The 25,918-nt window shown below is 41.7% G+C and overlaps 1 protein-coding gene across 10 annotated transcripts in view; it reads left to right on the forward strand.

The window, feature by feature from the left end:
- Positions 1-25,918, forward strand: part of Ppp1r9a (protein phosphatase 1 regulatory subunit 9A) — a 267,569-nt gene that overhangs the window by 226,475 nt on the left and 15,176 nt on the right. For 7 of the 10 annotated variants that reach the window (XM_052720720.1, XM_052720718.1, XM_052720721.1 and 4 more), the window contains 4 exons: positions 8,483-8,640; positions 9,096-9,393; positions 19,110-19,197; positions 19,292-19,375. In XM_052720720.1, coding sequence (XP_052576680.1) covers positions 8,483-8,640; positions 9,096-9,393; positions 19,110-19,197; positions 19,292-19,375 — 628 coding nt within the window. The remainder of the gene's footprint in view (positions 1-8,482; positions 8,641-9,095; positions 9,394-19,109; positions 19,198-19,291; positions 19,376-25,918) is intronic. The other 3 variants (XM_052720725.1, XM_052720726.1, XM_052720727.1) reach the window with 1 other exon arrangement.

Below are 25,918 nucleotides of genomic sequence, written 5' to 3' on the forward strand. Positions count from 1 at the left end.
ACCATCAGGTGTTTTAGACAGGCAGAGTAGCACAGCTTTACCGAGTTAATGCAACATAAAAGAATGTAACACATCTTTGCATCATCAAAGCAAATGTTCTACAGCATAAACAAAAGTAACATACCTTAAATTAACATTCTAAAACAAGTTTCCACAGAAACCCTGGCACATGCATAGTGCACACATACACAAATAAATAAGTAAATAAATAAATAAATTTAATAAACATTTTTAAAAGAATATCTCATATAAGAACATTAGATGCATGGCAATGAAGTAATTGTTCTTTGCTATCTCATTGTTTAGCTCAAAAGTGGGGCAAGACAAATTCTGGAGTACAATCAAGCTTTCTTTAGTCATCGTTAAAGACATTTAATAATTTGGTAAACTTTCATAATTGTCATTTATCGTGAATAAATTATTTTTAATTATTTTAATTTTAATTATTTTCTTTACCCATCAACAAATATTTTGACTGAAATGCTGTTGAATCTCACTAATTAAAGAGTGAACATTCATGGTAAATCACTATGGAAATTTTTAATGAACAAGCCAAATGAACGAGGAATCAATATTTATTGACTATTTTTCTGGCATATAATTAAAGTCAAAAGTAGTCTGCTTCCTCAAAAACACAAAGCACCTAAATTGCCTAGCTAGGCTGATGGGAGTTTTGAATCTGTCCTCAGGTGAGCCATTACAGATCTGTGAGACGTTGAAAGGGAGATGTAGAGCTATGAATTGTGGCTTTCCTTTCACATTTCTTAATCTGTCTTCATAAATTCATAGAAGTCTCCAGAACCCTCTCCAAACCCCTCAGCTTCATTCACCAAAGTGGACATTGGTATTAGAGCATACCAAAAGCTGGCTTAGTAGAAAGGCATAGTTACTCTGTTAGAATGGACTTTTAGTAATTTCCTGCTCATTTTAGAAAAAAGTGTATGTTTGTAATATTTTGCTTTGGATTTTCAATTTTGTTTGACTTTGAGAGAACTACAAGGTTGATTATGATCTTCTGAAAGTAAAGACCATTTTAACACAAATATGGTTAATTTCCTTCCTGGGGGAACTTTATAGGGAAGGTATATTCCAAATATTTCTTCTGTTTAGGCATGTGGTCTAATGAGTATTGGACTGTGACATTATAGTGGGGATCTGAGAATAGGACAGTGCTGTGGGATTTGAGGATGAAGCGTCTGTGGCCCTTGGTTCTGCTCAACTTGGCCAGGTTAGAGAGGGGTCCTAGATATTCTACTTAGGAAACCCAACAGCCATGTACTCTACTCACAGATATAAAAACTGAAACACAAGCAGCTGTCTCTAGTTAGGAGCAGCAGATTCACTTCTAGGTGTGGTTCTGAAAAGCATCCCAACTGTATTGTATTGGTTCAGTACACACAATATCAAGGCCCTGTTCCAGTAGGATACTAACCACAAGCTATGGCTGAGTTCTTCCTTAAGGTAGTTGTCAAATATTTTGTGTAATTTGTACAGTAAGTATATCCAATGTCCATAAGAAATAATTATAGAAACATTAGAATTTTTGCACTCTGAAAATTCTGCTGCTTATGAGTATCGTTTTTTTATTGTTTGTTTTATTTTAGTGATCCTAAATGGTTTTAAACACCAAAAAAAGCAAATGAAACAAAACCAAAAAAAAACCACAATTATTTTATTTTAATTGTTTGACTTATTTGAGCTACCTCATCCAAAACCTAGTTCTTTCATTTTTAAAGCTTTGCTTGAAGTCACTATGGATGGATTTTTAAATTATGATTAGTTCCTATTGATAAACTTACCTAATTAAATAACTACAAACCCTTGAAATTGCATCTGTGTTTGGGTTCCTGTTAAGGACTATTACTAAGAGACTAGCAGTCTTTTAAGTACTTAGGACATTCCTTAACAACTCTTGCAGGTAGTCTAAGCACCTAGCTTCAGGTTTTCTTTCTTTTTTTTGTTTTTTGTTTTGTTTTTTTTTTTGAGACATGGTTTCTCTGTATAGCCCTGGCTGTCCTGGAACTCTCACTGTAGACCAGGTTTGCCTCCCAAGTGCTGGGATTAAAAGCATGCAGCACCACTCACCTGGCCATAACTTGAGGTTTTCGAATGCTGCTAGGAGACATGTCTTCCTACAGTTGACAGTACTCCTCCATTTAGGTAAACAATGTTCATCTAAGATAACTGGCTTTGCTTTCTACTAAAGCCTTAAGATCTGAATTCTTCCTGTACTTATCAAGGAAGCTATTAATGTATCCCTTCTCCCTAACCCAACTCCCAGACAGCCTCACGGCTCTAGTCACAGAACTCTGAGTCCCCAGCTAGGATGGCATTTGATTACATGTGTGTTTCCTCAACTTTTAGGCTGTGCAGAATCTCTGTCCTATCAGAAAAGACAGAGTGGTCATAGGGAAAGAATCCTGAGCTATGTGCATGAATTTCCCTAGAATCTAAAGCTTAAATTCTCTATCTTTCATATTCTCAAATTTTCCGTCTATTATAAGCATAGAGCATCATCTTAAATCAGCTTTGAACCACACCCTGAAAGTGCTGCACTAACACAAGTAACTAAATTGCATTTCTAAGTCCTTTGAAATTTATTTGTGGGTATGGGTGAAAAGGAATTCCTACATTTTCTTTAAGCAATTAGCAAATAAACTATAGTTCATAAAACAATAAATGTAGCAGCCGGGCGGTGGTGGCGCACGCCTTTAATCCCAGCACTCGGGAGGCAGAGCCAGGCGGATCTCTGTGAGTTCGAGGCCAGCCTGGGCTACCAAGTAAGTTCCAGGAAAGGCGCAAAGCTGCACAGAGAAACCCTGTCTCGAAAAACCAAAAAAGAAAAAAAAGAAAAAAATGTAACCTAATGAAAAGATTAGAAAATAGCAATAATCTTTTGCTGAAGTGACAAGAAATCAGCTTCCTAGAAAATTTCATAAATGCATTATTTATATTTAAATATAAATACTTTATGTAGTTTTTATTTTTAATAAAAAACTTTTTGTAACGTAATATAAATTATTTTATTTATTTAAATAGTTCCAAAAGAAGCTACCAGTTGTCACCAGAATTAAGGGTGGAAGTTGCCTGTGAGTAGGTTCCTAAGCAAAAGGAACAGTAGAACAGTAGACTCCATATCTCCAAGTACCATAGTCAATCCAATCCATCTTCCCCATACAATAAATACTCTTTAAAGGAGTGGCTAGTGGGTGAGCTATGTAGGGCCGTATGTAGACGTATCATCAGGCAGTCAGTAAAGGTAGTAGACAATGTCACCGTGGAAAACCAGCAGGGTTCTTAGTGGCAGAGGCAGAAAGAAGATCTGGGGAGCTTTGGCCAAGTTCCCTGGTTTATATCAATACCGTCAATACCTGAAACAGCAGAATCCAAACTAGAATGGAATTAAGATGTCTCCAAGTGAAAAAAATAACAAATGTGTGTTTTTTCACGTTCTAAATAAACTTTAACTACACAAATATGTAAATACAAAAAAATGCACAAAACAAAATGCGCAATCCAAAATCTTTAACGTGTAAGTATTAACGCACTACCTGACACATCCATAGTCTGGAAGAAGTCTGCCTTTTCAGTTCCCCTGTGCAATGGATGCATATTTGTCATTAGGAAATGTATCTGTTACTAGTTTCTAAATATTTTAAATGAGTGCACATGATACTCTGTGACTTGCTTTACTCTTTCTAATCTGTTCAATGTCAGTAAATAGAGACAGCTATGGCTGGTTATGTAGCATTCACTCTTCTAAGCAGTTTGAGGACTATTAATGCGTTTAATCTTCATAACAATGCAGTGATTATATTATGTCATTATCATTCCCTTTTTGCAGTTGAGGACCCTTGGGGACCTCTGAGAGGTTAGGTAAATTGCCCAATTTTATGGCATGGCAGCTCATTGTGGATTCGAGCTCTCACAGTGACTAGCTCACACTGTGTCTCTGGGATGCTTGAATCTACCACCTGAGCACAATATGTATCAGCCCCCAATCCCAAAGGGTCCATCTTTTATGAACTTGCAGTCACTGTGAATAATATGCAGATATCGTTTAAGTTCAAAATGCCACCAAGTGCCTCATTATGCCCAGCATTTCAGTTGACAATAGCCAGGTAGAACTGTTTTTGAGGGGCCCAGTGCATAGCAGAGTGAACAGTGGACCCCATTCTTATAAGGCTCCATTGCTGCTTTCCCTGCTGCCTGGGTCTGATCCTCCAGCAGCATTCCATTTACGTCAAAAATGACGTCAGTGCAGTGGAAAAAAAAAAAAAAACAGAATGACTCACAGCAGTGTTGTAGGGAGCTGGTCTCTGTGTTATATGAAATATAACATCCTAATTTCATAGAGCGTTTTCATACCAGCTATTAAAATTGTAATTAAATCCATTAAGCTATTTTGAAGGATCCAATTTAAAGCCATATTGAAACTAGTCTTGAGATGGAGGTACGGCCATGTCCCCCCCCACTCCAAGTTCCATCATTCGGTCCTGCCCGGAGGGTCTCCGAATTCATCCCTGTGTATTTATTGATCTGTTTAAGACTGTTCCACATTTGTATTTCTCCCTGCATTTGAGTCAGTGGTAGGCTGCTTCACAGACTGGAGTATCTAAAGGAAAGAATAAACCAGAAAGCAGGAGAGAAAAGCAATTTTCCTCTATCTGTGAACAGCAGAACAAGATATACCAGAAAGAGGAGGGAAGGGGGTGCCTGAGGCCTGGGGCTGAGGAACCATGTTCCCCTAGAGATGAGGATCTCTGTTAGGAAGAAGTGACAAACATGGCCGCCTACGTCCTTCCATCTCATGGCACATGACTTAGAGGCTGAGCCAGGTGGGTTTGCCTGCCAGACACCATCACCTAAATGACAGCTAATTCTTTAGGGTAAGAATTTTGTTCCTGGGATACATACAAAGCCAGCTAAAGTGCTTTAGAGCTCATTCTCCCCGGTCCACCATGCTTTTGTGAGATTGCAGGGTCACACTGGGCATGCATTTCTTTATAGAACAGAAAGTCAAATAGAAAACGAGTGCTGGTGGCGGGCACAAGATTGCGCATGACGTTCACTTCCAGATGCAAGAGTGACCTTGCACAAGGATCGTAGGCTTGTACATCTGAGTTCCGTCTAGGCTGCTCCATAGTGCACAAATGAGCGGCCACTTTTGAGCCTCAGTCTGCTTTGATGAGAGGGAAGGTTGTCCAGAATCCCAAGACTCTTTTGAGTTGTAAGACTTTGATTCTTAAACCATATAGTGGAAGGAGATAGCATATAATGGAGGAGCAACACAGATACCTGGCTACCCAGCAGCTGTTGTCTCCTATTTCCAGGCATCCTTCTTGGCTGTCATTGTCCATCTTCTCATAGACAATGTTCCTTCTGCCTAAGTGTGACAATCAGTGTGACAGTTCTCAGCACCACTCCACTCTGGGGTCTCTTTTCAAAACCATTTCTCTCCTCAGGGTGGAAAATAAATTACTGGTTTGTAATCCATCATCTCTGCAGTAAAGTCTCTGGTACTTGCTTTCAGACTCTCAAAAGTGGTTCGTTGTGGGAGATATGTTGTTGGCCACTCAGGTAACAGATCTAAAACCCTGCCTTTTAGACTTGAGCTAAGTGAATCTTTCCTAAACATAAGTGCATGTGTATGCTTAATCAGTTTACACCTGATGAGTGGATGCTGAGGCAGATGTTCCATGTTGCCATTAGGATTGTCTAACAGCTGCACTAGGCAGGATTCTTCATAGAAATAGGACCAGTAGTCCCTACTTTCTTCACAGTCTTAGACCTGCCAATGAGTCCTTCTCAGTTCTTCTCATTTCATTTGCTCAGTATAAGCAATGGAGTAGCATCTGCAGTCCTGTAGGTGGGATGCTGTGCTCTGTTTAAAAGCCAGGATTCTATTGCCAAAGGAACCATATTTACAAAAGTGAGATGTGCATCTTCCTTGGGTACCTTTGTCATCTACTACCCAAAGTTGTTGCCAAGCCAACCAGTCATGAGACCATCTGTGAAGTAATCTGTCCATAGTTTTCAAGTCTTCCCTTTCTGCATCCTCTAACAAACACAGAGTAGATGCTAGAGAGCTGAATTTCCTAGATTAGTCCCATCGTACATGATTTTGTAACTTTTCAAACACCATCTCCATGGTATTAAAATCTTGCAGTATTGACTTTTCAGCACTAGCTAAATTGGAGTGGATAGCTAGTAGCCTGGGAGACAGAGCACCACAATGATCACAGCAGTTCATCAGCTAGCTGTATGGAGGAGGGCAAGCCACTCCAATTTTCTGGGCTTCAGGAGAGGAAACAACCTGCTTGCTTGTTGTCTCATGGGTCTATAATAAGGAACAAATGAGGTGGAGCGTGTGACAGTGCTTTGCATTACAGAGCATGCAATCCAACTCAGAGACAGAAAAGATGGAAGACGTGCATGAACTGTGGTATTTTTAATTATATTATTGCTTTCATCTGTGTGGTGTTCTGCATTTTTATATGTAAACAGAAATTGTAAGGTTGACTTTCTCCCAATTATCACAACTAATGAACTCTTAATGGGCAGCTGCAAATATAGATTTTATTGGAGGGAGGAAATTAAAGTGATGGAGGCGACTTTTTTTCCCCTCCATTGGCATGTAAAAGAGAAAGAGACTACTAATTAGAAAACATCTAGTCATTCTTTCTATTCACCCGAGTGGCCTGGCTTCCCCAGTGTTCACCCCTCTCTCAAGTAGAGGAAATGAAAAGTCACACTTTCTGTAAACATTGTCATTCAGTGATGTGTCTCCTGGGCAAATGTATATTGAATCTTATTTGTTAGAACTATATGCCAAGTGCTCAGCTTTATAAGTAAGAAAGAAAGCACATGAGGCCCTTAATGTTTGTGTTTTATGATATGTTTAGAGCACATCTTTAAGATAATACTATAAAAAGGAATTACCCAGGCTAATGATTGTCATCGAAATTCTTTTCTATTAGTGCAAGTGTATATTAGTTTTCTATAGCTGAGTTATTTGCTTATTTTAATACATTTTAATTCCGGGTCACTTAATTAATTCCTTCAGAGTGACTTTGTTTAATGACTGCCATCCTGAAAAGATGAGATGGGATTAATCATCAAACTATTTTATTTACAGTAAATGATCATGTATATCTATGTCAAGAGTAGTTCCACTTCCAATAAATACTTTTTCTGTAATACTACTAATACTTTACTCTAATACCCATATTCTACCACCTCAACAGGTATGTTCATGGTTAAACTTCCCTCTCCCCATATACACTTACCAAGACTGAAAGTGTTAAGAACCAGTTAGAGAAGACCACAGGAGTGCTCTTCGTAGCCTTTATTGTTCTTCGTCCCTTCTACCTCTTTCCTATCCTTTATTGGGTCTGAGGTTTTCTAACAGAGGCTCACCCATGTTGACCTTGAATTCATGCCTTAGCCTCCTGAGTGCTGAGGTGACAGTCAAGTTCTGCCATGCCCAGCTGCTGCTGCTGCTGTTTTTGTTTGTTTGTTTTGCTTTGTTTCTCCCTCCTTCCTTCTCTGTTGTCTTTTTCTCCTGGAGTCTTTTGTACTTGATGTTTACATTATTTGTTTTGAAGTTATGCGTTACGTTTTGCCTGGGTCTCATGTGTGTCTAGTGTTTGAGGAAGTAAAAAGAGGGCATCAGATCTTCTAGAACTGGAGTTACAGATGATGGTGAGGTGCCATGTGGGTGCTGGGAATTGAACCTGAGACCTGTATGAGAGCAACAAATGCTTGTAACCACTGAGGCCTCTCTCCAGCTTCTTCTCTTTAGATGTAAACAGTTTTCTGTGGAAAACTAATATAGTTTGTGGTGAGAAGAGAAAGTATCCAGAGAAAGAAATGAGACAGGGGCATCAGCAAATACTTGGACTGTAACCTGGAAACTAACGCTAGAAGATGAAATCCTTCGCCTTCTCTCTTCATAGTGCCAGGAGTTCCACACTTGGGGTAGTTCAACTGTTTGTCTGTGTAGCCAGGCCCTCTTCTGAGGAAACAGATTATTTATCTGGCATTAAATACATTCTGCTCTAGTATTGTTGTTGCTATTTTCAAACCGAGTTCAAAGGGGAACACGTTAGATATTCAGACACTATCAAGACCAAAGTTGTATGGTCTATTAGTGAATTTTTGTGGTCAAGGTCTCTTTCTGTTACCCGCCCTTGACTTTGGCAACTAGACTTCATCCATAGAGTGTCTAAGATATCATGCCCCAACATGTGTGTCCATTAGCAAATGCAAACCTCTGCTTTTTCAGTTGTGTTGCAGAAAGGTTTTATGCTCTCTCGGTGATAGATCTTTGGTGTCACCTGTGGAGCATTAGACAAGCTGGAAAACTTGTCACCTGTCCCCCTGGTCACTGATAACCAGCGATTGGGTTTTAGCGGCTGTGGTCTCTGCCAATTGTCTCCAGCATTTTCCCTCACAGATTGTTTGGTGATACTCTTCCTAGACTTGAATGAAGCGGTCCCAGAGACAGAGCGCCTGGATTCGAAAGCGCTGAAAACTCGGGCCCAACTCTCTGTGAAGAACAGGCGCCAGAGGCCCACGAGGACACGACTCTATGACAGTGTCAGCTCAACTGATGGGGAGGACAGCCTGGAACGGAAGGTGAGAACTCCTGCTGGTTATCGGATGCGTATTGAACATGATGGCCATTTCCCTAACAGAGTACCCTACTTGGAAGACCTGGAATAGTTTATGTCTTTGTCTCCTGAATTTGTATTCAGTTTGCTATATGGTTGGCATTTAATTCTTTTCTCTATTCATTCAGTAGGGTAGCCAAAAACTATCCATATTACCATATTTCATGATGGTACCTTTGATACTCTGCCGTTGGTTTAACCTAGTGGGAAACGATGAACATTCAAGTAATCATTTCTGCATATTTAGGTGGCTTTGTTAGCTGCGTTATTTGTTGGTGAGTAGTTATGAACTGTGCATTCTCAGACATAAGCCAGCATACAGAAGTTCCTTTCCCTGAGAAAAGGCTGATCCCTCTCAGAGGAAGTGCTGCACACCACTGACGGTAGCGTAACTTGCTCTGTAACCTCTTATACCAACAGCCTTCAGACAGTCTCTATAACCACACACACGTTACCAAATCGCTTCTGCCCGAGGGTTGGAGAGCTTCTTCTCCAGAGTCAGATTCTGGTGTTGCACCTCTCACCCCTGTGGCTAGCCATGGGGCCTTCTCCTCTTGCCACGAGACTGAGTCTCAAGAAGAGTCACGGATGCCAGAAAGAGACACGTTCTCCTCTGTCTCGGGAGACACTTCACCCTCCTCGCCTTCAAAATCTGATCACGATACAGAAGACTCTCCTTGCCACCACCAAGCAACCAAGAAAATATTACATGAAAAAGGTATTTGGATTTTGTTTTGCTTTTCCACTTCGGTCTCATCTGACATCACTAATATCTCAATTTGTACAGTATAAAACTAGATTTTTCTCATGGGCGCAGGGCCTTACATGCTGCTTTCCTTCTATCTTAGGGGATGAGAGAACACCCACTTCTGTGGATTTTGTTTTGTTTGTTTTTAGATTTGCCTGTCAGTTGGAATTTTTATCCCTTTAGCTTTCTCCAAGTTGACTATTAAGGGAACTGTCTAAAGATTGTGTACACTAGAGCCTGGAGTGTCCATGAACACTCACAGCCACATGAGGGGAAATGTGGGATAGAATGATGTCAGCTATTACCAATTGATTGACTTTTATTTAAATACGTTTTCACAGTAATGATTGTGATGTTATCACTCTAATAATCATTCCAGTGATTAGCATTGCAGTGTGATAGAATAGCAATGGTAAAGATAAATGAAGAGCAGGAAGAGAGTTCTTTTTACTTTATGTGCATGGGTGTTTTACCTGCAGGTCTGTCTGTGTGCCATGCGCATGCAGTGCCCTCAAGGTCAGAGAGGATCTCAGATTACTGGAACTGGAGTTATGGATGGTTATCATCCATCCTGTGGGTGCTAGGAATTGAACCCAGGTCCTCTACAAGAGCAGCCAGTGCTCTTAACCACTGAGCCACCTTTCTGGCTCCTATACTTGTCTTTTTAATCATTTATTTTGGTATGTAGAAACAATAATGTGTTTAAATAAATTAAACAGTAGAGAGAAATATAAAGCATGAGGTTCTCCCCTTTACATATGATGTGTTCCTGCAAAGTAACAATGTAGTGTTGGTTATGTTACTTTTTGTATAAGTAATTTAATTTATACATATATACAGAACAGAAATTGTTTTGATGTATATTTATTTTGGTTTACATACTTGCATTTTTACAAAAACATACTCTTACTAATCACATGACTCTGAAACTTGTTTTACAAATAATATTTTATTGGTGCCTATCTATGAATATATATACATTTAAATAACAATAGGTCTATATGTATGTAACTTCCAAGTGAAACCTTATATCTATTTAGAATTATATATAAAAGTATTCGTAGAGAGACTGGAGAGCTGCCTCAGTTGATGAAATGTTTGCCACACAAGCATGTGGACTCAAGTTTGGGTCCACAACATCCAGGAAAAAGCTAGGCGTGATGGCGTAATCTGTAATCACAGAGCTGGGGTTAGGGAGGTGGAGTGAATGCAGGTGGAACTCACTGGCAGCCTGTGTAGCCAAGTCAGTGAGCTCCAGGCACAGTGCTCCACACTGTCTCAAAAAAGAAGGTGGAGCCGGGCGGTGGTGGCGCACGCCTTTAATCCCAGCACTCGGGAGGCAGAGCCAGGCAGATCTCTGTGAGTTCGAGGCCAGCCTGGGCTACCAAGCGAGTTCCAGGAAAGGCACAAAGCTACACAGGGAAACCCTGTCTCGAAAAAAACCAAAAAAAAAAAAAAAAAAAAAAAAAAAAGAAGGTGGAGAGGAACTGAAGAAAGACACATGACATTGACTTCTGGCCTCCACATGCACACAGTCACATAAACACACACAGTCACATAAACACACACAGTCACATAAACACACACAGACATGCACACACAGTCACATAAACACACACAGACATGCACACATAGTAACATAAACATACACAGAGACATACACACAGTCACATAAACACACACAGACATGCACACACAGTCACATACACACAGAGGCATGCACTCACAGTCACATAAACAGACACACACAGACATGCACACACAGTCACATACACACACAGACATCCACACATAGTTACATAAACAGACACATAGACATGCACACACAATCACATAAACACACAGACATCCACATACGGTTGCATAAACAGACACACAGACATGCATACACAGTCACATAAACACACACAGAGACATGCACACATAGTCACATACACACACACAGACATGCACACACAGTCACATAAACACACACAGACATGCACACACAGTCACATACACACACAGACATCCACACACAGTCACATAAACAGACACACAGACATGCATACACAGTCACATAAACACACACAGAGACATGCACACACAGTCACATACACACACAGACATGCACACACAGTCACATAAACACACACAGACGTGTACATACAGTCACATACACACACACCGGGAAAAGAGTGTTCTTGAAGCCCTGGTGTGTGATAACAAAACCAGTAAAACAGACAGGTGAATTGCAGTGGATTCATGGAATTAACCCGTGCAGCAGGAAAACTAGAGAACTGCTTGAATATGACTGTGATCCTCTAGAAGAAGACATCAACAGGCAAAGCAGATACCAGAGCTACCTAGTTATATCCTAGAGAGCAACACGGGTAGATCGTTTAGACACGTAGACAAGGTTTTGACACTGCAAATGGGAATGGCCAAGTCTGCTCCCTCGAAATGAGGGGTCAGGAGTGGCAATAGGAAGCGGGCGAGGGGATCTTGGTCCTATACACTGCAGGGGGTGGGTCAGCAACAGGCTGTTGAGTTAACTTTTACTGATACTGCGTGTCTGCATCACAAATACTCTGGATTTTAGCTGTCAAAAAGCACTGAAAGTTAATGGGTGGTCTTTTAATATTCAAAGAGCTCCAAAGAACTCATTCTTTTTAAAAAGTGAAAAGCAGATTGAGGAAATAGACTCTTGGTTCCCTGAAGAGAAGATTTTCATTGGTTTATAAGTTATGAAAAGGAGAACTGCTTCACTAATGATCAGAGAGATGACATTTTAAATTAATTGCCAGATCCTCAGACTAGATGGGAAGAATCTGCTGGATAGCACTAGCCATGTAATGCACCAGACTCAAGCACTGCGGGTACAACTGCGTATGATTGCACATTCGAAGCTCCACACGTGTTGTCTCTGCCAGATCATAAATTACAAGCTTTCTACAGGTCCTTGTGAACACAGAAACCCAGCTGACCCTACAGTGCTTTGTGACTTGTGGTCAGCATTGGCGTTCTCCTGGGTTTCCTTGCCTGAGCCTGTCAGCTGCTACAGTTATCTTTCAAAGACCAGTCCTGTGTACAGCTCTTCAGAAACAGTCCAGGAGGCAAACACTGAGTCCTTAGGACACTAGAGGAGGCAAAAGAATTCTGTCAGGCCCACTGAACAATCAAAAATGGCAGTCAGGTTGGTGAACAGCTTGATCGTGAAGTTGGCTTATGTTGAAAAGAATGAAAGCCTTCAGAATTTTCATTAATTAAAGCGTGGTTGTGATAGTACCTTTATAAAGACAGGCTTGCAGCTAGCTCTCCAATGTCTCCTGGGCGTGCAGATGGTTGTTGAGAGAAGGCCAAGGCAGAAGCTCTTTCTCCAGAGCTGCTGATTCTTGGAGTCCCACTGTGAGTCCCACTGTGTGAGTCTGTGTTGTTTGGCTTGTTTACTCGGTTGTTCCCAGTGCTGGAGATTGAACTCGGAGCTCTGCACATGCTAGACGAGCATCCTACTGTTGAGCTGTATCCTCGCCCCACAACTTGCTATTCAAAGGCAGGATGATCAGACAGTGGATCTCTGACCCGTGAAAACTCACGGGGACTTTTAAAAGCAGCTCAGTCTTGTCTGGATTCATGCTGCCTTTTCCTTCTAATTGGTGGCTGTTTTGAAGTTGGCAGAAGAGTGATTTGCTGATCTGAAGCATGCCTCATGGTCCCTTAAGCAAAGAATGAGAACCTCTCCGTTTCCATAGAGCTGTCTTGTTTGTGTCTGTGTCTCCTTTGGAATTAACCAGGACCAAAGAGCAGGACACAGGTCTCTTCTCCAGAGACCGAGATCTCGGGTTTTCCCTTCTTCAGTTCTCCTGAGATGACCAGACTTCTGGGTGACTGAACAGAGCAGTTCATTGGACTATTCTGGAGTCCCTGCTTTGTAAATGGACAGGTGTGATGACTGGTGTAGCATACTGTCTTGATCACGGTTCCTAGTGCTGTCTAAAACACCATGACCAAAAGCAACATGGGGAGGAAAGGGTTAATTTCATCTGATGCTTTCAGTTAACTGGGTGTTGTCCAGCGAAGTCGAGGCAAGAGGCACAGGGCACGCATCTAGAGGCAGGAACTGACGCAGATGCTGTGAGGAGTCCCTCTTATGGCCTGCTCTCAACATTGTCTTCCAAGCTCCCACAATCAGCCCACTGAGCTCTCAACACTCAGTGGTTTTTCTAGCCCAAAGTTCCAAAGTCCTTTCCAAAACACAGTCCACCCCAAAACAACATGGTCAGGTCTGTCATAGCAATACCCCACAATCCTGTGACCAGTTCCAGATGTAGTCAAGTTGATAACACAATTAGCCATCGCATACTAACTGAACAGACAGAAGTGGTGTTGTCACTTAGTCCTTTCTTTTCCTTGTTAAACGTTTGTAGTGAGAGTTTCCTCTGCCTTCATGGTCACTCACATTTAGGCCTGTGTCCACTGCACAGTTGCCGAGTTCCTAACCTGTATCCAGATGTGTCTTCAGCGGCAATCAGAATTGCGTCCTTTCCCTTAGGGAGCTGCCTACTAGAGTCTTCCATAACTCCCTCTTCTTCATCTTCTTCCTCGGTGTGTCACTCTGTTGATGCTCATTCTCACTGTACCCCCATCCCAGCCTACCCCAGCTTGTTTGGTGGCAGACTTGTCCTCTCTGGGACCCCTTGCCACCCCACAATCAACATGTCAGAAAGTACTTTCTTTCTTGGCATTCTGCTGTCTCCATACTTTGCAGGACGTCAGAGACATCTCATCCACTGACTGTCAGACAGGGCTCTGAGGAATCAGGACTCTGGTTGTCAGTTTTCTGGATCCCCAATTTCAGTAATATATGAACATCTAATCAAGCACAAAGTGCTGGTTCATGCGGCTAAAGTCTTTGAAAACATTCTATACCAAAACAGTAATGTTCTAGCTTATTTGGGGGGGATCAGCTAACATAATGACTACTAGCCTTTATTCATTCCATGTTCTCCTAGGTGGTGGATTCATAAATCACAGAGTTACTCAGTGAGCATAAAATTAGAATCAAATTAACTGGCTGTGTACACAGAATGTGCCATGAGTGTGCTGATGACCTGCCTGTTTCACTAAAGCTTCCTCGGGGTTCTCCCAATTCCCAATAAACAGACCTAAGTGTCATTCAAACGCTAAGGAAATCCCATGCTCCCTTTTGATGATATTGCCAAGGCAGGTCCAACAAAGGTTAGTACAATGGGGTCCTCTTCCATTAAAACAAAACTCCACAGAATAAGGTTCTGTAATGCCTTACCTTCCTTACTGTATGAGACAGATCCACTACTCTGAGCTGAACTTGAAAATTCTGGTGTGGCTAACCTCTGGCACTCTCAGTATATGCCTCTTAGATCTCTCTGGCTTTTCAGAGAGGGAACTAAAAAGGGCTTTGTGGTGCTCCCAGGTACAAATTTGGCTAACACTGCACCCAACATAAATCTTACCTCCCTAATTTGGCCATGGGCCAGCCGCCCATTCCACAGTGGTTTTCCCTGTTACTCCCGAGTCCGCCCCTTTGTGTAGAATGCCTAGCTTAGTAGTTAAGTGTGAGCCAACGTTTTCTCACTTAGCATACTACTCTTTGTCTTCTTGGCTCTTCAGAAGGAGTGTGGCATTTAAGTGGTGCTCGGAAATCTCTGGACAAATTACTAAGTTTGCCTCTCCAGACAAATAGCACAGTCATCTGGATGGGGTTCACCAGCCAAAGCCAACAGGCGCCTGTTTGGAAGGGAAGTCTTACTAGAATGTAGCTTTTTCTGACACCTAAGCATCCCTTCAAGCTCTCATGGCAGAGCAGGGTGATTGAGAGAGACTGAACATCTTCCCAACATCAAGTATTTACTCTCTGGCTCATGGGGAGAGGGGTGCGCTTCATTTCTGTCACCACTGCTTTCTCAGCTCTGGATATGGCTAAGTCCCTGGTGGCCTTTTGTCTAGATTTTTAAACAGTCATACGTCATCACTTTCAGTCTATCGCGTTACTTATAAAGATGGTTAATGCAGCGCGGTGTTTTACTGCAGCCCTAAGGATAGCTCTGGTCACTCTACTGGAATGAGACGCTTTCTAAATGTGCCTGTGTCTCCACTTGCATGCCATCATTTTCCCTCATATTTGAGGGACATCGGTAGAAATGGAGACAAAGGAATCCCATAACCGCTGCCTCAGTGATTGACCTGTAACCAAATGCGTGCCAGTTAGGTTAGCAGACACCAGGGCAGTATCTCTCCAGGGGTTGTAAAACGGTTCTGTGGCCATTAGAGGCTTGAAAATGCTTCCTTTCTGCCCTGCAGAAGCAGCTTTATACTGAGTTTTCAATCTCTAGTTTACAGAGCAGTGAGGCTTTGTCCAGTCAAGGTTAACTAGAGCAAATTAAGCACTCACTATCAATTTTCTACTCAACTTCTAGAAGTTAGTATTCTAAGTTTCTGTTTGACCTTTAACACACTGCCTGACATAGAACACTTTCAGAAACTTTCCAGATTTGCAAAGTCCTTACCCAGTTCCCTCCTTATTCACGTACTACACTAGGCCTCTGAGTTGACGTATAAATATCACATTATTGCTGAGAATAGAGAACATGCATGCTGCTCTGTTTGGTAACCATACAGAGAGTTCAACTAAAGTAAACACCCAGGGGCTTTAAAAAAGGAAGAAAGGGTAGGTAAGAAGGCATGGAAGATAGAGTGCTGGTGTGAGCAGACACACACAGGAATTCAAAGGAATGGGCTATCTCAGTGGCTGACAGTGTTGGTTTCTTCAGGATATCGGGACTGAGTGTAAAGCTAATAGGTTTTATCTGTCTATGGCTCTATAATTTAAGTATCTTAGATACCTCCCCCTATTACTAGGGACCCACAGACTATTCTGAGAAGAGACTAGATAGAAAAGGACAGTGGCTATGAGGGAACTTAGAAAGGAGACACTCAGGGGAATGCTTGTGAAGAGGAAGCATGGGCAGTACAGAGCAGGTTGGCAAAGAGCCATAAAACTTGTGGTGGTTACATAGTGCTGAGCAGAAATTGAGCCAAAGCTAACAACAGGCTGTGGCTTCAGAACACATATCTTATCGCTAACAGCAATTAAGAAATCAGAGGCACTGTATGGGAAATATGATTAATTTCTTTTTAAATAGAGGAAGTCCAGAGTTCAGGAGAGAAACCAGGTCAGGAAGTGGATCTGGACAATCTTGTCATAAAAGAAGGGACAGTCAAGTGTCTGACTGAGCTGATAGATGTCACCCAGGAGGGACTTTGGGATTTAGAGATCAAGAAAGCATGTGTTTGTTTGGGAAATAAGAGCCAAGTTGCTGAAGTTTAAAGTTGACAATGCTTGGTCTGAGTGCTTGAGCTTCTGGTGGGTCACAAAAGTCATATGGGCCAGTTTCTAAAACCTAATGGACATCTTACATGACACGAATAAATAAATATGCACAAATATAATCCGTGCCTTTCTTCAGTTCAGACCTAAAGTTCTGACATATATTAACAATTAATTTAAATGATTTAAATGGTAAGGGCACTATTCTTTAATCTTGCCTCTTTGTTTTGGTGTCCCTTGAAACATGCTTTGGCAAATGTGTGAGATAATGATGTGAGGTTGCCTAGCAACAAGCTCTGTGATGGGCAGAATCAGGCATTTAGTCCTAAGATGTCCAAATAACTACAACACTAACAGGTTACAGAGAGTCTCCATGAACATTGTCTCAGCTGTTCCTCTTACCACTCATTAAAACATCTTCCAGCTTCCAGCTGCCCCTAATTCAGAAAATAATTAAGCAGGCTCCTTTTAACTTTGGACTGTCCTGGCCCTTAAGAGTTCTTTAGGATTGATATGGAAGAATTCATCTCATTTGTTTCTTTGGCTTCTATTAAGAAAATTGAAAACCTGCTCTTTTTTTTAAAGTATCCATTAGCAAAATCACCTTAGAAGGTACCCATTTTTTTTAATGGGTTTGAGTCACATCTATGGCTGTTTAACTCCGTTAGTGAAAGAATAATGATGCAAATATTCATAATAAACATTTGAAGCAAGAAGTGGATTTTTGACACAGGCATATATCTGACTCCTGTATTTCATCAAGTACATTTCAAAGAATTCCTGTCATCTGCTGAGAACCATTAACTAACAATATGAAGCTCATAGCTCGGCGTGCTTAGAGTGTCTGTCCAGATGCTGTGCTTTTGTAAGATTTGGAGCTGCATTGGAGAACATGAACTGTGTGTACTGGTGTCTGTTTAGAAATTTGTCCTGAGGTAAACAAAAATGTAAACAATTAACCTTTAAGGTTAATTGAACACTATCTTATGATGTCTATTTTCTATACATTCCATGCAAGAATCCCTCGATATTAAAAAAAATTGAGCTAGATGCAGATACTAGCAATTAAGAAGAAAGTTTTGCATACACAAGCACATCCAATTTAAAATGCTATCTGTCAGTCATCCTGAAGGATTGAATGTGCTGAGATGTGGCACCCAACCTCTTTACTGCAGAGTTTCATCTGCCTTGTCAAAGGTGGGGACACGCCACTGGTAGAACCTGGCCCTGCATTCACACTGAACCGCATTCTCAAACCCTTTCTTCTGATGAACATCATCTCTACTCTCCTGTTCACCATGGCTGCTACACTGTACAGTAGTGCCAGCATCATTCATGAGGGTGCAGTTCAGTCAGCTCTAAGCCCTTAGAAGATTTGGGCATCTTCTGCGTCATGGTAGGCCAGACAGTTGTGCTCCAGCTAGCTCTTAAAAAGAGCCTTTCAAAGATATATTTGGCTTCTGCTTAAGAAGGTCCCCCCACGTTCTACCTTACCCTATCCTAGAACTGGCCATGGGTCATTAGTATGGGAGAGCTCAGAAGGAAATTTAAAAAAAAAATTGCATGCATTGGTGCTTTGCCGTGGGTGTTGGGTCCCCTGGATCTGGAGTTATAGACACTTGTGAGCTGCCAGGTGGGAGGTGGGAATTAAACCCAGGTCCTCTGGAAGAGCAGTCAGTACTCTTAACCACTGAGCCATCTTTCTAGACCTCAGAAAGGAAAGTTGTTGTTTTTTTTTTTTTTTTTTTTTGGTTTTTCGAGACAGGGTTTCTCTGTGTAGCTTTGCGCCTTTCCTGGAACTCACTTGGTAGTCCAGGCTGGCCTCGAACTCACAGAGATCCGCCTGGCTCTGCCTCCCAAGTGCTGGGATTAAAGGCGTGCGCCACCACCGCCCGGCTGGAAAGTTTTATTCTTAGTTGTTTTCTGAAGCTCTCAGACTTTAAGCGGTGATGTTTTCTATTGGGATTTGAGATTCCACTGGGTTCCTTCAGAAGGCAGGGAGACCCGAAACTGAGAAAACCGTGGAAGAAGAAACACAGGCCTTCAATGCCTTGAGTGAGCCAGAGACAGGCAAAGTCACCACCCCAGTTGCTTTGAAGTGAAAGTATTTATTCTTGCTCAGTTCATTCATTCTCATGTGTCTATTCAGTAGAACTTGATTGGTCTGCTAAATGTTGCTTACCCTGGCTGAGTTTCTGTGTCCTGTAGACAGGACAGCCTTTGTGTTCTTATACATTGAATAATTCAGGCAAAACCCTTAGATTCAGAGATACACTGACTTTTGGTTCATGGCTTAAAATAAAATGCTAACTGATCTTTTCCCTATGTGTCCATGTCCTAGACCATGTCATTTGTCCTAAGTCACTAAGAACATCCAGTTCATTCGTGTTGCAAGGAGGAAAAATTAAGCAGAAGTTTGTGGATCTGGGGTAAGCACCTCCTTCCGGGAAAGTAGTTCTCCATAAGGGGAGATTAAAAGGGGGATGTTAGCCTTCTCTTTCTGACCATGTGCTGTTATTGTAGGGCACCTTTGCGAAGGAATCCCAACAAGGGGAAGAAATGGAAAGAAAAAGAAAAGGAAGCCAGTAGGTTTTCTACAGGTAGCAGGTACGGGTGGGTAATTAAGAATATACATTTCCTTCTTTTGCTGTTACCCAAGATCAGTGATCTGTGTTGCTAAATCCAAGTGATGAGCCCAGAGTTGTGATCCAAAAAATTGGACCATTTGTTTATGACTGTCTTTAGTTATAGTTTTGGATGCATCCATTTGGTTGCTAACTGCCAAATTATAGTCACATGAACAATTTCATTAAATACTTATTTAAGTGCATCTGTGTGATATTTTAGACTTATTTCAGGTTTGTTTAGTTTTGTATTGGATTTGTTTGGTTGTTGGTTTTTGGTTTGTTCTGTTGGCCTGGCTAGTCACAATATTAATGCCTTCCCTCTTCCCACATCCTCATCTAATAGGTTAATTTTTCATTTGGCACCATGGATTTATGTAGGGAGGCAGTAAATCATAAAGCCCAAAAGCCCATATGTCTTGGATTCAATCTCAGTTCTCCTAATTCCTGCTTTTAAATCCTGGATAAGTTGTTCAACCATCTCTGCCTGTCTTCTCATATGAAATGAGTGTGATAACACTTCTTAACTTATAAGACTAATGTGAGCATTAAATAAGAGTGCATATGAAGCATTGTGAATGTTTTGTATGTACTTGGTACATAGGTGGTATTCAAAAATATTAATGATGACAATTTGCAGTTGTTGTTATTACTTACTGCATACAAAATGGCTTTACATTTACCGACTTCGTTGAATCCTTTTAATAAGATTGGGAAGACAGATAGTGATACCATCCTCTCTTGCTGAAGACTTCCACCTTCATTAAATTTGGTCCTTTTTCCTCAGGTTGTACATAAGTCAGTGAGGACCAAGATGGGGCTTGTGCCTCCTCTCTAGGTGCCTCTTCAGCACAGTATGCCAACTCTGGTTGCCATCACATCTAATAGTGACTACAGTTCTTTACAAAACTGAGGGGTGATGTTAGCTCTTAGTGTTTCTCTTGATGTCGTAGAGTAGGAAAGAAACACCAACTCTACAAAGCTGTAAAATCACTTGGGGATCACTTGTCCTCTTCATCGGTTGTGCGCTACTGTTTCATTGTCTCGGGAGTGAGGAGAGAGAATTTCAGATTTAATTAGTGTTTGCTAGTCTGGTTTTCACTTACGCTGTACAATGGATAAAGGAGCGAATGCCCTCCTCAAGCGTCCTTGAGACGCTCAAGAAAATTAAATACATGTGAGACTACAAGCAACTTACGCATTTTAACTCTGTATGTTTTTAAAGAAGTATACAACTGTTTTGTACCTTAAAACTAAGTACTATTAACCATACTCGGGAGAAAAATAATGAAGCCACTTCCAGGAGAGCAGGAGCTGAGCAAAGGCACAGTGGAGGGCAGCCCCACCTGGGAGATGACACTCCCCTCTTTGACCTTTCAGCAGCGAGCTGTCCTATCCTCTTGACTCTGAGGCTTAATCCAAGAGACGCTTGAGCATAGAAGCCCACAGCAGGGAGAGTGTGTAACTGAGTTCCAGGTGTCTCTCAAGCTTGCCTTGGTGGTGTTGGTGGGTGCTGACGGTACTGTAGGAGAATCACAGTGAGTTGGAGGTGGTGTCACCAGTACGCTGGTTACCCCAGTTAGGACCATTTTTGGAGCCACACCTGGGCTGTGAGCTCAGCTGTCTCTCCTCTGTCTTTGTAAAACATTCATTCTTGATTCCCACTGCTACCCTGGACAGAAATAACTCTACATGTCCCAACACCACGAAATAGTTTTCAACTAGAATTGTCATGTTATAGTCATTAGTAATTATTAGTAGAATTTTGGTGGGGTAAAAAGAGCTTATATAATTGAAATAGGAAAAACAAGAGAAAACTTTTCTGTTTCACAAAAAAAACAAATTGTGAGCTACCAGAGTAATTGATAACACTAACCAGATCGGCTTCTCTTCTCCTATGTGGGTTGATGATGGACCCAGAGCCTTAAAGAAGGCGTTCTCAAAAGAACAGAATCACCATCCTGTAGGAGCTTCATGCAGCTGGTCTCATAGGGCCCTGCAGCTGGGGGTCACATCAGTGGCTGCAGAGAGCATCCCAGAGCACTCACAGGGAAGTGTGGGGAATGGACTCGACCCCTGCAGCTTTCTCAGAAAAAGCAGCAGAAGAGCCTCAGAGACAGCTAATAATCTTATCTCTTAGGCTTTTTGTTGATAGAATCTGTTGAGGTCATCAGTCAGTTCCAGCCTGTACTGTTAGACTTTAAAGAGTAAGACTTTCAGTAAAGTTAGTCTTGGTTGTTGCTTTCTTACCCACACAGTTTACTCTGCTGCGTTTCTTGTGAGGACATAATAACTCAGATACATGAGCAGCGGGAGACATGCAGAGAAAATAGATGAGGATAATGATCATAATAAATAATCCCAGGGAAGAAATATGATTTAGTGTGCACAATAGACATTATGATTTGCACAAGCACCCTAGGAGAGAGCAAGCAGAAGCAGCATCAGGTGGGCAGAGCTTGTTAACCCTTAGAGGTACACACCTGAGCTGTAGGATCAGCCATAGCCCATCCTGAACCGTAGAGTGGTGAACACTGGTTAGTGGTCAGTGAAGTACCTGCTTACAGCACCGTTGAGAAGTCCCAGTTTAGATTTAATGGACAACCGTGTGTGTGTGTGTGTGTGTGTGTGTGTGTGTGTGTGTGTGTGTGTGTGTGTGTCAGATAAATGTAGATGATGTTGGGGAAGCGACAGAGAAGGGAGGTGGTTCCCTTCTTTGGAAATGAATTTGCATTTACCTTCCAAGAATGGACAGTGAAAAGAAGCCTGAGAGGCAGTCCAAGGTAGTGGTACTGACTTTGCCTTAAGTGTGTCACCTTGACTTCCGACCAAATGTAAGTGCGTGGCATTAACTTGCTGTCTGTCTCTCTGCTCCGTCTACTATGGCTGCCGCTGTCAGCTGGGGTTACTGAGCTGCTCTACGGCGAGGTGTGCCATAATGGAAAAGGCAACCTCCTTCAGAAACTTAGTGTGAAAAAGGAAAGATACACATCTTAGTTTTTATTATCAATTATATTTTAAAACACTTTAGATTTGGAGTTGTAGATATATTTACTATTAAAATTAGTTTAACTATATCTTTTCATGTGGTTACTAGAAAATTTTAGTTTATACATGTAACCCACACTATGAGTCTATTATATGGTACTAGTCTGTATGGGTCTATGAAAAATGAATGTTCCTTCGATTCTAAATCATTATTATGTTGGCCTGTAATTATTATGTCCGTTCTTTATTAATATATATTCTACTCTGACTCTGAAAATACTTTGTTTACATTCAGAAGTATGTGTTTTGTAACATAATTTATTTTAGAAGTAAACTACATGGAGAAAAGTAAGATAAAGCAAAAAAGTGTAGTTAGTACCTAAACTGCATCATCTTCAGCAACAGCTTCATAGTAATTATCATATTAGCTTCTCAGTGAAAACCACGGGCATAAGTCAGAGTTCAAAACCTAGGTTCAAAACTCAGCTATGCCACTTATTTTAGGCAAGTTATTTAGCCTATCTGTGCCTCAGTTTTTGTCTGAAAAAATAGACTCGTACATATTCCTCAGGTAACCGTCTACAGACTTTTGGGAAGTCTGTGAGGGGTGATATTTCAGTCCATGTTAATTCTCTAACAAGTACACATTGCGATCATCATCATTTCTAATATTTAGAGAAAGTTTGTTTGGAAGGAAACAAAGCATTCCCTGTGTGTGCTATGCTGGCAGACTTGTCCATCCAAGGATGACTTTCATGATATCTTGAGGTAGACTGTAGTGCAGGCAATCCTTCATAGATGATATTTCTCTCAAAACCTTTGGATAGATAAACCATGGCATGCCAGGGAGTTTGAGGTCTGATCCTATGACAGGTGCCTGGCTTTGCCCTGCTGCTGGGTACGGCAGGCAGAGGCCTCCTTGACGGCCATTTGCGCTGAATGGCTACACACCCATTAGCAGAATGGGGATTGAGGTGAATGCATGAGTGGATTTAGGAAAACACTTCATTTGTTCTTGGGCTGCGCCCAGAGAGAGTGCCACTGGGAGGTGCAGAGTCCTCTTTGCAGGACTTGGGCTAGTTGATAAAGTCATTTAAGAACAAACATGGGGGTTAGCTCGGTGTCAGTCTTATGGGAGTTAGAGAAAAAAAAGGGGACAGGCAAGCTGGAGGTCTCGGCAGCAGCTGGGAGAAGAGCTGGAAAGAGGAAAGAACAGGAAGATGTGCATGGAAAACATGGGGGAAAGAAAGAACCCCTCGCCTTTGTTCCTTGTAAGGGTGCACCCTTCCCAAAGGGTGATGTGGCCCTCTGCATAGAAGCTGCACATCGTCCTTTCAGAGCAGCCGAGGAAAAAGTACTTAGCCATTACACTGTGCATGCAGCTTAACTGTCATCAGCTAGGAGCTGCTGTGGCTAGCCCTCAGAGTGGGACTGAGAGAGTGCGGAATGCAATCCGTTTACCTGTTGGCTTCCTTAGCTGCAGTCCAGAAAGGGATTGGTAATTGTGTTCTCTGTCATCGGTATCTCCATCCGCTTCATGGTCAGTTTGAAGCCCCTGCCCTTGGTCCATCTTTAACATTGCTGTGGTTCCAAGAAGCTTGTGCTTCTTCATCCCTTATGCACTTGACCCCTGCTGTTCTGTTTTTAATCTAGCAATGGAAAGCCAGTGCTCGAAGATGAATTAGAAGCAGCTTGGAGGTTTCCCATTATTGTGATTGAAATCTGCCTTCTTTTAATTCTTTAATTTCCTATCTAGCAGGTTATTACGACCACTGATCATGCCATTTATCTCAGAGGAAGCTGACAGATTGCTGTCACGTGTCCCAGTGGGGCTTGGAGGGAGAATGATTTCGCCTCTCTCTTTCTGCCAGGCCTCCCCTGTTAAGAGTCCTCACCTTTATGCTGCCTCTAAGTCACAGCATGGCTCTGGTAGAGCCAACTGACAGCCCCGAAGGGGCACTCCAATGGCTCTACATGTCAGCTGCAGAATCTGAAACTCAAAGAAAAAAGTACATTCTTAACAAGGAAACACTTTTGAATGAAGTTTAAAAAAAAAAAAAAAAGAAGTCTTGGGCTGGGGATATAGCTCAGTCATTAGAGTGTTTTTCTGGCATGCATGGGATCCTAAGTTTCACCCCAGTCCCTAAAGTGGGTTCAATGCCCCATACCTGTACGCTCAGTGCTTGGGAGATGGAGGCAGGAGGATCATAAATTCTAAATCATTCCCTATGCTACATAGCAATTTCAAGTCCAGCTGGGAGTTCCTGATACTCTGCTTCAGAACTAAGAAAAACTTTGATTTAAACTTCCTAGATTAAATTTGTAACTGTAAGGCAGTCTTTAAGCATCATTGCTCTTGTCAGTTTGGTTGACATATAAAAACACAAATGTAAAATGAGCTTTTGTGGGCTGGAGAGATGGCTCGGGCAGTAAATTACCTGCCAAACACACGTGAGAACCCGAGTTTAGGTCCCTGTGAAAGCCAGGCTTGGCAGTCAGGTCTAAAACCCAAGCACTGAAGGAACAGAGCCATGTGGATCTTGAGTTCCCTAGCTACCCAGCCTGTGCAAAGGTGAGCCCCACATTCAGTGGGAGATTCTGTTTCAAAAGAGAGAAGGTGACAGTGGTAGAGAAAGACATCTGATATTTGTCTTTGCCCCCCCCACCAACACATACATCACAGGAAGGAAGGAGGGAGGGGGGAGAAAAAGGGGTTTAGGTCACTGAGGTGAATTTAAATTTTCAAGAGTGTATCTCAAATGCAGAGTGTATGATTAGCATACCTAAGGTGCTGGGTTTAAACCCAATCACCACAATTAATGAAAATAAAATTATAACAGAACCAGAAGGCACATTTTGCTCAGATTTAGAATAGCAGCAGATTTATTGTCCTGAAATTAACATCTGTTTTGAGAGCATTGGATCTACATGATCCTTTTGCAATTTCAGCTTAAAGCCTGTAGAGGAAAGGGAATAGTTTGATCATCTCCTGGGAGCTAGGGCTGAACCATCTACTGTGACTCTAAGATGGATTCTTGGCTGCTGATCAGAAATTCCGACCAGAGCTCTGGATCTGGGAGCAGATGTCCAGGGTGACTGAGCCTGAGTGCCAGATGGACACATGTTTCTGATGCTCCCCACCAGGACCTCTAAGTTCCCTGTGGGTGGATCTGGCCTCACAACCTCGGTCTCTTCAGTGAGTTCTTAGATCCTTTCAAAATTATGTCATCTGACTTAAATAAGCGGGAGTCTGCACACATTCCTCTTGTTACAACTCTTACAATCTACATAATTCTGTGCTTCTTAATACTCTTTCTGCCCAGCAGTTTATGAACTGGAAATGGTATTTTGATGATATCTTACTAGATTCTGAATACTTCATATACCGTATTTGCAGAATTAAAACAAAAAATATCACTATGGATATTTAACTGGAAAAGCTGATTTTTAGGGTGCCATCCCCAGGATTCCAGAATATATGTAAACAAGTTAATTGCACTAGAAAAATACTAACCATAAACCATTTGACTACCAGGAA

Source organism: Peromyscus californicus, unplaced genomic scaffold (genome assembly GCF_007827085.1).
Source record: "Peromyscus californicus insignis strain IS unplaced genomic scaffold, ASM782708v3 Scaffold_6__1_contigs__length_162567912, whole genome shotgun sequence".
Lineage (NCBI taxonomy): Eukaryota > Metazoa > Chordata > Mammalia > Rodentia > Cricetidae > Peromyscus > Peromyscus californicus.